The sequence below is a fragment of the Pholis gunnellus genome (assembly GCF_910591455.1).
Source record: "Pholis gunnellus genome assembly, chromosome: 8".
Taxonomy (NCBI): Eukaryota; Metazoa; Chordata; class Actinopteri; order Perciformes; family Pholidae; genus Pholis; species Pholis gunnellus.
Window position 1 is genome coordinate 6,436,673 of NC_136534.1, and position 12,602 is coordinate 6,449,274.

At 42.2% G+C, this 12,602-nt stretch overlaps 1 protein-coding gene across 1 annotated transcript in view; it reads left to right on the forward strand.

The window, feature by feature from the left end:
* LOC306700391 (proprotein convertase subtilisin/kexin type 4-like) overlaps positions 1–12,602 on the forward strand; it is a gene marked incomplete at both ends in the record, with an annotated part of 155,249 nt that overhangs the window by 15,212 nt on the left and 127,435 nt on the right. Inside the window, one exon of the mRNA XM_079165400.1 lies at positions 9,921–10,002. Within this exon, the coding sequence (XP_079021526.1) occupies positions 9,921–10,002 (82 nt within the window). The remainder of the gene's footprint in view (positions 1–9,920; positions 10,003–12,602) is intronic.

Here is a 12,602-nt window from a genome sequence, read left to right on the forward strand (position 1 = left end):
TAACACGGCCACGTCAAGGTGAATTCACACTCTGGCATCAGTTCTGATTTTACACAGCATGTATATGCAAATGGCAGTTCATTTGGCTGGCGTTGCTGTTTTAATCAGGGTATAGTGTTGATTAGCGCGAAGGATGGAAAAAAAACACACACAAAAAAAAACCCCCCAGAGCCATGTGGTGAGTAATGGCTAAAAGTTGTTTACCTTGATCGTGTAGCTTGTGTGCCTGTTCCATCCAATATCACTTTATATTCCCCCCCCCCCCCCCCCCCCCCCCGTTCTGCATCACCCTCGGAGCGCACAATGCAGTCTGCTCACGGGGCTTTCGTTGCCAGGGAAACCGTCACCCACGGAGACATCCCATGACAGCACAGGGTGAGGGAGGAGGGATGGGAAGAAGGGTCAGGGATGCAGCTTTGGCCCCGTCCGTTCTCCGGGGTGCACCGGACCTCTGGCCCTTTCCCCAGCACGCTGCTCCTTCAGTGACACACACACACACACACACACACACACACACACACACACACAGACAAAAAACGCACAAAGCAGCAGCACATTGAAACGCACGGAAAGACACGCCTGCATGCACCAGAACACGCCACCAAGAGGAAGAAATGGACAGCGAATAAAAGAAGAGTGAATATTCCCAACTCTCTGATTCAGAGTTATCATCTGAATCAGTGTGCGTGTGATTAATTGAAGTAATTTATGCACAATCTCCAGTGACTCCATGTATGGTTCATGATTTCATTAAACTGTAACTTTAATTACTTTTCTACCATCGGAACTTTAGGTGAAAATGAATTTGCACGCCCAAAATGTCCCGCATTTCGTAATGAGTCTTAAATTGAATGGATTGCACAAATAATGTTTTGGGATAATGAACAATTGCATACTTAGACATTGCATCTCCTAACAAGGCGCGGTTGCATCCTTAGAGACCATGCATTGAAGTCAGTGTGTTGGCTATCTTCTCTGATGTGAACCTATCGTGTTTTGTCTTGAAACCAATAGGAAACATTTTTATTTGGTAAAAATAATGCCACCGTGTTTTTCTTTTCTGAGCTCAAAAACAGTCAATATTATGATGGGTATATGGAAGATATATTTATGGTGGGTTATGTGTTGCCAAGCATAATTACTGTGTGTTGGCTACAGTAGCTGGCCTGCTGCCAGATCCTCAGCTATAATCCACCCACCTCTGACCAGGCCTCTGTCTATACTGAGCTGCGTGCTGCTTTCCACTCTGCATTGCTGTACTTTGCGTCGCACGGCAGGTGGGTAACATCACAGAGCTCGCTAATTACTGCAGCGTGCAAAGTTTAGTGAGCCGTAACGTTGAGACGGAGTTGATGTTAGTTTAAACTGCGGTGAAAACAGAACTAGTTAGAGCAACATGGTTACATACCAATCAAGGTACCACGAACAAGGTGTTAAGTGTGCTACTCTTTAAAGGAATTCCTTTGTTCCAAATGGAGGTTTGACTTACTTGTAGAGCAAAAGCATAAGAAGACGGTGTTTCCATGTGTTAGATGTAGTGGAATTAAACTGAATGTTGTTTGTTGTCATACGTCTCTGTGAAGATTTTAATTTAAAATAAGTGCGTTTTGTTTAAACTTTCCCAACTGGCAAAATAATGTTGAATTCATGTCTTTGGACCATCCGGAGAGACGTCCAGGTTGCATCCTCTGAAGCCGTAATGAAGCATCAGAAATCTTTCCTGACTGTGATTTTTGCATTCTCTTGTAAACATAAAAGAAACATTGTTTTTATTTTACAACCGCAGGAGGAAGGAAGACAAAGTCAAACATTTTCTTTCCTGACTGGAAATTCTTCTATATTTCTTGAAGCAGATTTGCTGTTAAAATGATTTTGATTGTAACTTTAAAATACAGCACAGTGAACAGCAACTACATCTACTTGTATTACAATAATACAGTAATTAGAGATGGGCATGAGTACTTAGAGCTCAGGCCATCTCTCATCATCTCATTTGCCAGCAGTGTTAGCATGCCCCGTTGTGACACCAACAGGGCAGAAAAAAGTGAAAAAGATCTTCATGAAAATGGGGATTAGAGATTATTCTCCGGTTAAGCTTTGTGGAAGGAGACGGCTTCCGAGAGCTGGTGGCATTTGCTGAGAATGAAATACAAGCTAGCAACGAGGCGGACAACAACTACGAGAATGGAGAAGATGAAAAGAATAAGGAAAGGGCGGTGAAATTGAGGGCTGATCTGCAAAGTGCTGAAAAGGCAGCTATTACTACGGACTCGTGGACAGCACTTTACCACAGAGTCATAACCGTCACTTGACATTTCATTCAGACAGCTGTCCTGCAGACAAGCAGTTCTGAATGAGTCCTTAAACCTGGAGGGGGAGTTTGGTTAGATGCATGTAATAAGACCTGTGGTTAACACATGAAGAGATTTTAAGAGAACAAATTGATATACCTTATAAAATATGTCCGTAGATACTTATTTTTTGTGTGTCTTCAAAAAGTCTGTTGCTAACGAGTGACCAGTCCAGTCACATCGCCCAGTCCACCTTTACAGCCACGTTGTGTTCCTCTCGTTCACGTGGCCGTGGTGTAGTTTGTTTATAGCCGAACATCAGCTTTTTTTCTGCAATAATCCAATAATTGGAAAGAAAATGCCCATCCCTAACAATAATATGCCTCAATAAAAGTAAAGTTCCATTTACTGTAATGTTTCTTAACTTATATAACGATATAATACAACATCTGTATTGATGGAAGAATAACTTTTATGCCCAGAATACGAAACTCTTGTCCTCACCGTAGACGATAGGCCAGCTTCACAGAATGTTTATCCCAGAAACAGCATGAAACACACACACACACACTTTACAGACTTAATAAATGCAAGTACTTACTCTGTCCAAACTGACTGTACTGTGTATGGCTTTGTAATGACATCTGCTTGCTTTTGAAAAATATATCCAAAAGACAAGGGCATCTGTTTTGCGAGATTGTCCATCATACTTGATGGAGGTCCACTAACTTACTCGCCTGTTCTCGAGCCTTCGTCTGCATTGCAGATGAAGTTTACTCCTACACATCTTGTAACACTGCAAAACGATGTGAAGCGTCCAATAGCTACAGTTCCATGACAACAGAGAACGTAAAAGTAAAACTTTTCAGTTGACTGTGTTCCATAACAGAGAAGAAAGGAGCACCCTTCATGAATCAGTGCAATCTGCAACAGCTGCAACAGCTGCTGTAGCTCATATCAAACGCTGGCTGAGTTAGAGCGGCCCATAGGAATGAGGCTCTGAGGCTCATATGTGGAGAGCTGGACTATAACAGCATTGTTTACAGCAGGAACGGACACGGTTGTGTTTCCGTCACTTCAAACGACATTACGCTGTCTTACATTTTGCTACATGCTTAATCCTAACCTAAACCTAAACCTAATGATTTACGTTATGGGGACGTGCATTTTGTCCCCCAAAAGAAAGGCGAGTTCCCACAATGTGACTGTGTAAACAGATTTATGTCCCAACAACATGAGTACTACACACAATTGGAGGTCCATGGTGGTTTCTCAGAGGAGGAGGTTTTGCCACCATGTAATCCCGGTCGATTCAGCCCTCCGTCAGCAAAGCAACAATCAGCTATTGTATTAATTGCCCTGCTAATGACACAATTTGCGCTCCACACAAACACGCGAGGGCTCGGAGGCGACACACGGATAAAGCCACAAGGCGCCAGATGCACATTTACAAACAGCTCACATACATTTTGACTGAAACAGACACAAAGCCCGACATGCACTCAAACATGATCATGAGACATGCATACAGGAATAGATCCACACAGGGGCGACCGCCAGACAGGTAACGCATACACACACACACATGGCTGCAGAATGACAGGAGATAATAACACCCAAGTCTCTCCGTCTCTCCGCCCGATACCTTGTTTACTTCAGGCTCCACACCTCCCCCACATTGACCCTCTTCCTAACTGTCCTAACTATCGTACCTCGTGCGGTTTCATTCTCAAACACACAGACACGTCTCGGACTGAACTCTACACTGACCTTTTACAAAATGTCTCGGATACAAACCCCCTGCCAGCTCCTGACATACACTCACTGGTCCCTGCTGGTGCGCTACAGACTCAATACACACATGCAGACAAGTACTGTCCCGCTTTTTTTTGTTTTGTGTTCTCTTACCGTCTGTCTAGTCTAAGCTGCTTTATTGTTACTGTAGCAGCGACGAGGCTCTTAGCAGTGAGAGAAGTCAGAGACAATGGAACAAAGTTATGTAAGGAGACGCCGGTTTTTCCCGCTGAAGAAGACGTCAAGGTCGGGTCAACAAATCAACGCTACTCCACCTTTACAAAACAAGTAGCACTCATGTCATATTCACAGCTTTCTTTTCCCACAATGCATTGCACTTTATAAAGAAATTACCATCAAGCGACACAACACTTGCCCGTTATATAGCAATATGGGGATGGTTCATAATATGCCGCTTTACTGCCCAGCATAGAGGAAGCTTTTGAGTGTCTATCACATAGGGAATATTGACTGAGTGAACAAGAGACGCAGCCTTAGTCACTCAGGTAAAAAACTTGCATGCACGTACTAACCCCGTCAGGATAAACCAGGTTGCAAGTTTGACGTGAGGATGTCCTCCTCGAGAGTCTGTTCTGTTTCTCTCACCTCAGGAGAGTAGGGTTGACTTGCATGTAGCCGTCAGACTGGTGTCTGTATCACCCACGCTATGTCCCCTTATACAGGACAGGTGTTCTTGACTAAAATCTAACTGCAAAGGTCCAAATTGTTACACAGAAACACTGTTTTTTGAAGACATTTTGACTTGTCATAGTAGGGAAAACACAGGTGTTACTAATAACATTAAAGAGGGCTCAGTGTTATTCAAGTGTCCCAGTGAGCCATGATGGTAAACCAGGAGCCTGAAACTGAAGCAGCCAAATACCAGCCGTTGTTGATGTTATTGGTAGCTCCTTTGCTTTGTCCCATGGCAATCGAAAAGGGTCTATGTCTCGTCTCCCAGGTGTCTCACATCAGTGGCTAACTACAGGTCAGACCTGTCCCCCATTCATAACGTCACTTCTGACCCCCCTTACTTTCCCCACACATCTACTAAACAGAGAGATCTATCATATTAATTAGCTTCAGGTACTTTTTTTTGGTTAATGATATTGAGCAGAGTTGTTGCATTGTCCAATTAGCTAACGAACTAGCCTCACTATATTTAATGTGTTAATACTGCTTTGCTAGGTTTGTAGTGTTTGGAAGCCTTGTTTAACTCTTGAGTTAATTCTGTACAGTTCCCTTTATTATTGAGCACCGTTGTTTATTTAACTTGGTTTTTGAACACCTGTTCTTTTGTTCACTGTTTGATGATCGGTCCTGAAAGCGCTTTGTGTGTGTTTGAACGTTGGTTGCAGAGAAGGAGATTCAACCCCTCTGAGACTAAAATGACTCACTGAAGGTTTATTGTCTTCGTATTGCCATTGACTTGCCTAGATTTTGGTTATACTTGGGTACTTTCTTCAATGTACCTACTTGTAATGTTCAATTTTAAATGCAATATACTAGATTGTCATATAGATTCAGCCTCACAAAGAAAACAGGTGGCGAGCTACAAAGCATTATTAAGCTAGTTTTACAGATGGTCTCTCTCTCTCCTCCACTCACCCTTCTATCCACACAGGATAGAAAATACATTTCCCTCAATGAATTCTCACCGCTGAAGCATTTGTGTGATTTTCCTCTCATTTTTCATTCTCTTTTTTTTGTTGTTGTTTTTTTTTTCTTTTTCTTTTACCATTTCTTTTTTTTTTTTAAAGACTCCAGTCACATCCGCAATCCCGCGGCCCTATAAGGAGCTTTCACGCTTTTTGGTTTGCTTTAGATGTTTAATACCCCCTCTCTTTTGTGTCAGGGAGCCGGAGAGGCGTTAAGAAGCGCTGATAAACCCCACTTAGATCCCTTCCTGGCCCGTCACCCCGGCCTGCCGGGCCGCTTTAGCAGGGAACTGATCTGTGACGGCCTGCCACTCAAACTGAGCACTTCTGAAGGCTGACACAATGGAGTGAGCAACACACCAGAGGGCCCAGGGGCGGGCGGGCGGGATGGTGGGGGGAGGGGAGAAGGAGGGAGAGGGAGGCGGAGGAGGCGGAGGAGGGAGACAAGGCCTAGAGGTTCCCTAAGAGAAGGCTAGAGGAGGGGCCAAAGTGTATCTCCCTCTAATCTTTGTCCTCTCTCTCCATGTATGCTATTGCTCACTACTGTGGAGCCCACACATTTCTTTTCACTGTTCATCTTGTAGTTGGTTGCACACACACACACAACCCCACCTCCTCTGTCTTTTCTCTCTTCTCTCTCTCTTCTCTCTGCGGTCGGGGATATCAGCCTGGCAGCTATAGATGAGCGATGTATGAAGAGGCAGAGAGTACATGGGTGGGGTGGGGGATGTTGGGGGGGCGGGGTTTGAGGTCCAGATAGGGATCAGCGGTGCATCAGGGTCTGGGTGCTGGTTGGTCATGTGATGCGTTTACTGCTGCGTGGCATCGTGGGTCCAGCAAAGGGGCAGGCCGGGGCCGGACCAAGCCTCAGGAGGCCTAGCGTTGTGATTGACAGGCGGAGGGAGGAGGTGGGCTGGGTTGGAGTGCGGGGCGGGGGCGCAAGTGGCCGCTGCCATCGCCATCACTTTCCCAGGGGGCCGTGGGTGGGTAGCGAAGCCCAAAATGTCAGCGCTGATATCTGTGCAGCTCTGCTCGTATCACACGGCTGCAGCTGCCTGCCATCCACCGCATCCACTCATTCATATAGAGACATGGGAGTATTATGTGCGCGCGCGCACACACACACACACACACACACACACGCACACACGCACACTCTCTCTCTTCTAGACTCACACCTTTCTCTGTGTTTCCTCTCCACCTTCCTCAATCAATCAATTCTGTTCTATAGAGCTATATCTGTGAACACACACACACACACACTTTTTCTCCCTCCATCTTACTGTCTTTCTTCTCCTCCACCTCCACACATTCACATTGTGCCTCTGTCAGTTCTACCTCAGCCGTTCAATCATGTTCCACAGCTCTTTTCTTCCTCGCTGCTGGAAAACATTTTTTTCCTAATCAAGTTTATTTATTTTTTTATAGTCCTACCTTTGTCTGTATTTCACTGATTGCAAACCTTGTTCTTTCAGTCAAGCTTTTATTTTGAAAGGAGAAATGTCAGCTTCTTTTGCATTTGATGCTGAAGTTGCACCGGTTTACTTTGTATGTGTTGGGCAGCCATTGAAAGAAGTTCTGTTTGTAGAATGTGCTTTTCTGTTTGGTGATGTCATTGTGTTTGAGTGTGTGTGGTTTTATCTGTACTTTATCTCTGTGTGTATCTGTATGTGTGTGTGTGTGTGTGTGTGTGTATCTGTATGTGTGTGTGTGTGTGTGTGTGTGTGTGTGCGCCGCCTATATGTCACAGCTAGATGATGAATGCGCTGACAGTGGAGGGGTCAGTGTCACAGACAGTGTGGTCAATTGCCCCTCGTCCCCCGAGTCTAACCTTGAGCAACACTCCCTAAAGAGTCTCAATCTGCCATTAAGGCCCACGCCTACACACACGCACACACACACACACACACACACACACACACACACCTACACACACCTACACACAGACATTCCCCAGTGAGTGTGTGCCATTAGTAGCTGGCAGGGCCTGGTTTGACAGAGAGCGATTAGCTCCCTATCATGTGTATTGATCACCGTGTCCTGGCTGCTCCTCCAGAGGAGGGGCTGGAGGGGTTTTACAAGGTAGTTGTGGCGCGAGCGCACACACACACACACACATACACACACACACATAGGCAGTCACATCCTTATAATCTGCGTGTCTTAGTTTTGTTGTCTATAAATTACAAACAAATGCAGTTTAATATGTTGCATTGTGCAATTTATGTTTTTTATAGAAAGAAGGAGTGTTTTCCGAACAGTTTCTGGGCAGTATACATTGTGGGAAAACAAAGAAATTATATTAGGGTCGGCTTAATAGCTACAATGATGCATTTTTGCAGACAAAATGACATGATAAACAAAGCACTGCAGACTACAAGTCTGGAATGCACTAGCGTCTGGGTGAAACAGTTAACGAATGACATAATTGTATCATTTTTCAAAAAGCTTATGTGCATTTAAACTGGACATTGTATGTCAATGAGAAGGTCTCACTGAGCTGTACTGGTTGGATGATGTCACTTCTGCTAGTGATGTAAACAGTTTGAGTATTACGACATTTACTGAATGTATTCTATGTGCAGATATTAAGTTGATTCTACGTTTTTGCTGTACGCGTTTTAGTTTGTTCTGTGTGGTGCTACGGCGTATATAAAAAGTTCTGTACTTCTTTCCTTAAAGGATTACTTTTTGAACAGAGATAAAAACAGTTTAATTCTGACACAATATTTATTATTTACATTTTAAATCGTTTTGGCCATTTATTCCCCCAAATACCCTTCAATTTTGATTTTGTTTTCCTGTCCAGAAAAAAACCCTCGATCATTGCATGTAGGCTCGTGATATTTTGGGTAGACTTTTATCTTTTAGCCCTCTGCAGTCTACTGAGTGCTTAGTTTGAATAGGTTTAAACTGTGATTTGTCAGTCCATAGTCTAACCTTCTATTTCTGTTGTGACATTTGAAGAATAGCTTTGCTAAAGCAACACACCTGTAATATCCAGCGTGCTAGAGGCATTATTGTGCACTTGACACTGAACCAGGAACTTGTTCCTATTTGAATCTGCACGCATTTTGATGTCAAGCTTCCAATTTCTTTTACCAATCGAAAAAGAAAGATCTCGTTCCTCTTGTTAATTAGGCATCACCTAAAATGTGTACACTATGTCATCCAAATATGAAAATATGACGCTGAGCGCATTATTATTATTTTTTTAGTTTAATTTCATCTTGAATCAATAAACCTAATGTAAACACAAATATGATTACATTTGCAGAACTGTACACATCACATCCACTTTCTGTGTTTAATATCCCACATGTAGCGCTCTCAGCCCAAACCCCTCCCCCCCCCCTCCCCCCTCCCCTACTCTCGTCTTCCTTGGATAGTTTAGACCAGCTCTTGTTAATTGAGTCTAATTGAAGAACATGAAGGGGGAATAAAGCAAGCAGGCTTTTAGGACATAAAAGACTGCAGCCGCCTCTCAGTAGTATTTATTTTCAACCTCTTCCACTCTGATTTAAGTGTAAGAGGACAATAGTGGGCTGACACTGATATGTGTGCGTTTTGTGTGCGTGTGTCCGTGATCCGCTGTTTGATTTAGTGCGCCCACCTTCACAAGGACCAGCCTCTTATCAGATCAAAGCTGCAAGCAGCGGCCTATGAAAGGAATAGTGTGTGTGTGTGCGTGTGTGTCTGTGCGTTCTAGAGGACAGAGGTGTAGGTGAGGCAGGGGTGTTTTCGTTGCTTTTAACCCAGGACAATGGGACCGCAAAGGACAGAGCGAGCGAGTACTCTTTGAACTAATGAAGAGGAAACCTTTCCCTCTCCTCCATAAAGATAGCCAACTCTCCCCGTGCTATGGATTCTCCCTCTCTTCTGGAGTAGAATGAAACCGAATAGAACAGATATGTGTCACTTGCTCTGCGCTTCTCACTGTTTTGCTTTTAATCCTCACGAATCCACGTGAAGCCGAAATAAGACTTCACAGATGGCTGAAGATTGTTAGAGCTGTAGTACCTGAGCATAAGCCCAGGTGTGGACACTAAACCTATACCCAAGGGAGGTGGATGCAACAAACTGAAAGTTAAATGTCTTAATATTATAGTGACTGACCAAAGTCAGCCTTATTTCATATTTCTCTCGAAGTAATGCATTTCTGTGCTGTGATTTCCAGGTTCAGCAGGTGGAGAGGCAGCACACTCATTATAGAGACAAGCGGGTTCCTTTGACAGGACTGGACCTCAGAACCACTCACAGTAAGTTTTTTTTTCCACCAGCTTTAAGTAATGCGTTTGCTGACCTCCAGTTGATTAAAATGAAAAATTGGTATCAAATCCAAAGTATTTCTCTCTAACATTAATTATTCATAAATGACAAAGTTAAGGCTCAGAAATGTGCTACACCTGGACTGTGTGGGTGTGCTTTCACATTATTTGATTGACAGTGGCCTGGCAACATAATGAAACAATTTCACAACAATTTCAAAAAGAATTCATTAATCAAAAACAAATTTACATTTCATCATACGCCAAAGTGTTAAAAACTGTAAATAGAAGTAGAATCATATCCTACTAAAGGACATGTAGAATAAATAGGACAAAAAATTAAATAAATGAAATGCAATCGAGTAAAACTGCGTATTAATGGCAAGTGACTTCAAAAATGTAACTAACATTTAATTGTGTATACACTTTTTTGGTTTTGATGTAACTATAGAGAGTACAATTGTGTAAAGGAAGAGTAAACACAAGTGTTCTTTTACAAAAAATATTTAAAATATATTAATATATATTTAATATGCTACAAATTATGTTTTTTGTGTTGAAAGAGACAACTATAGTCTGACCAAAATCTTGCAGTAAAGTTGTAGCTGTAAAATAGAAGAGTTTGTTTTTCAGTTTTATTTCTACAAAAAGTACAATTGACATCAACGTCAGCAAATTAAAATATTGCTTTGCATGTGTTAGGGTTATGACATCATCCATTCCATTTCCTCAGTGAGACAAGTGAGAAAGAACATTATGTGTCAAAAATGAAGATCAAGTGAATAAATTCTCATGTGTTCACTGATTTGTGTTACTTGTAGTAAATACACTTTGCTTTTCACAGGATCTGGATATCTACAGCCAAGTGTAACATCACAAACTGTTAATATAAAAGTGTTAGAAACAGAGTGGAGGTGAAACCAGAAGAGCTGTTGAGAAATTCTGCTGTTTTAGCTGCTTTGAAAAATCTGCAATATTCAAGTTCTTACCAGCTAACAGCTAGTACGAGCAATTATACTATTATCATGTTATTGCTGTATACTTGGTAGGATTTACAAAGGAAGAGTTACTTTGCATTATTATTATTATTGTTATTATTATTATAGGCTCCCATACCTTGTACTGGAAAAAGAGGCTCATTTTCCTCTCTCATCAGTCCATCTTATTATGTTCTGTTGTGTCTGGATGTGTGGGGTTACATGTTGTCGTACCACAACTCTTGGTGGTGTCGTATAAAGAATGCTTTTGGTTGCTTCTATTTCTAATTGTTTGTTAAGTTAGTCTGACAGGGTAAATTGATAAAAGTGCGATTAACTAACTAACTAACTGAATACAAATTCTCAACTATCCATTTAAATGTCCATAAATAAACCTATAGATGCACACTTTACACATTTGAGCAGGTATATACTGTAGTGTTACCGACAAGTCCCTGGTGCTCAGGTAATGCTACACCTGTGCCAATGAGTCATTGTACTAATGTCTCACGATCACATTACTGTCAATAGTGTACATTCTAAACAGGCTCATCCCTGCCTTTGTGGCAGTTTGATGTTTTACTTTAAAACGTAACATCCTGTTTCCTTTGTTAGCTGTCTCGGAATAATGTTAAAACACTGCATTCTTTTCTATCGCACACTAAGTTTACAGTTTGTATATGTGTATGTGTATATGTTAATGAGAGTCAAGTTTTTTGGCCCCAATCCAGATTCAAGTCCTTTTAATATATGGTATCTGCTGATACGCAGTCTGATCGAGTACTTATATTGATTAAATATATAGCTAACACATTGATGTACGTACACAGATGTAGCCTCCTGACTTTATTTTTCATGAATACTGAAGGTCAAGATTCTAAACTATTAAGTTGATGGGCTTCAGTTATAAATTTATGATTGAAAGTTTAACCGGAATAATGAGACGTGAAGCGATCAGCTGCTGGGAAGAGGTCTCACTCTGTTGGAGTTGTCGGAATGACAGAAACAGACACTCCTGTACCTCTTGTACAGTGGTGTTCCAGAGTGGAGTTTTTCCCCTGACAAAAGATCTTTGGCGGACTACAGACCCAACAACAGACACGTCTTATTTTGTTCTGCCATCAAGTCACTCATGCAATTAACGTCAACTAATGAGAGCTTTGGTTGCACTCACACTGTAGGCTGTCATCAAGGAGCGACGCTGAAACATTAGCAGGCCAAGGTGGACAAAACACAGGAGAGGCAAATATAGAAAGGATCGATTGGCTTGTTGTGGCCGAAATAGATCATTTTAAATACCAATCTTTGCCATTTTTGGAAATGGTTTCTATGACTTAACATTCGACAGGACATAATTCTCATATTGATGCTCTTTTTGACTGCGGCCGATTGTTAACTAAAACAACATTTTGGACCAGTGAAGACTCCGACATTAGACCTACAGCAGCAAGCAGACAATATATTCACTCAGATGATGTCGTCCCAGATGGTTTAGCACGTTTGATTGTTTGTGTGTCCAGAGACATACCCAGGTCGTTTTTAAACAATGTCGGCACAATGTTTGTTCTTCTCCACCTTCTCCACTTGTTGCTGTACCTTACTGCAAACCATAGT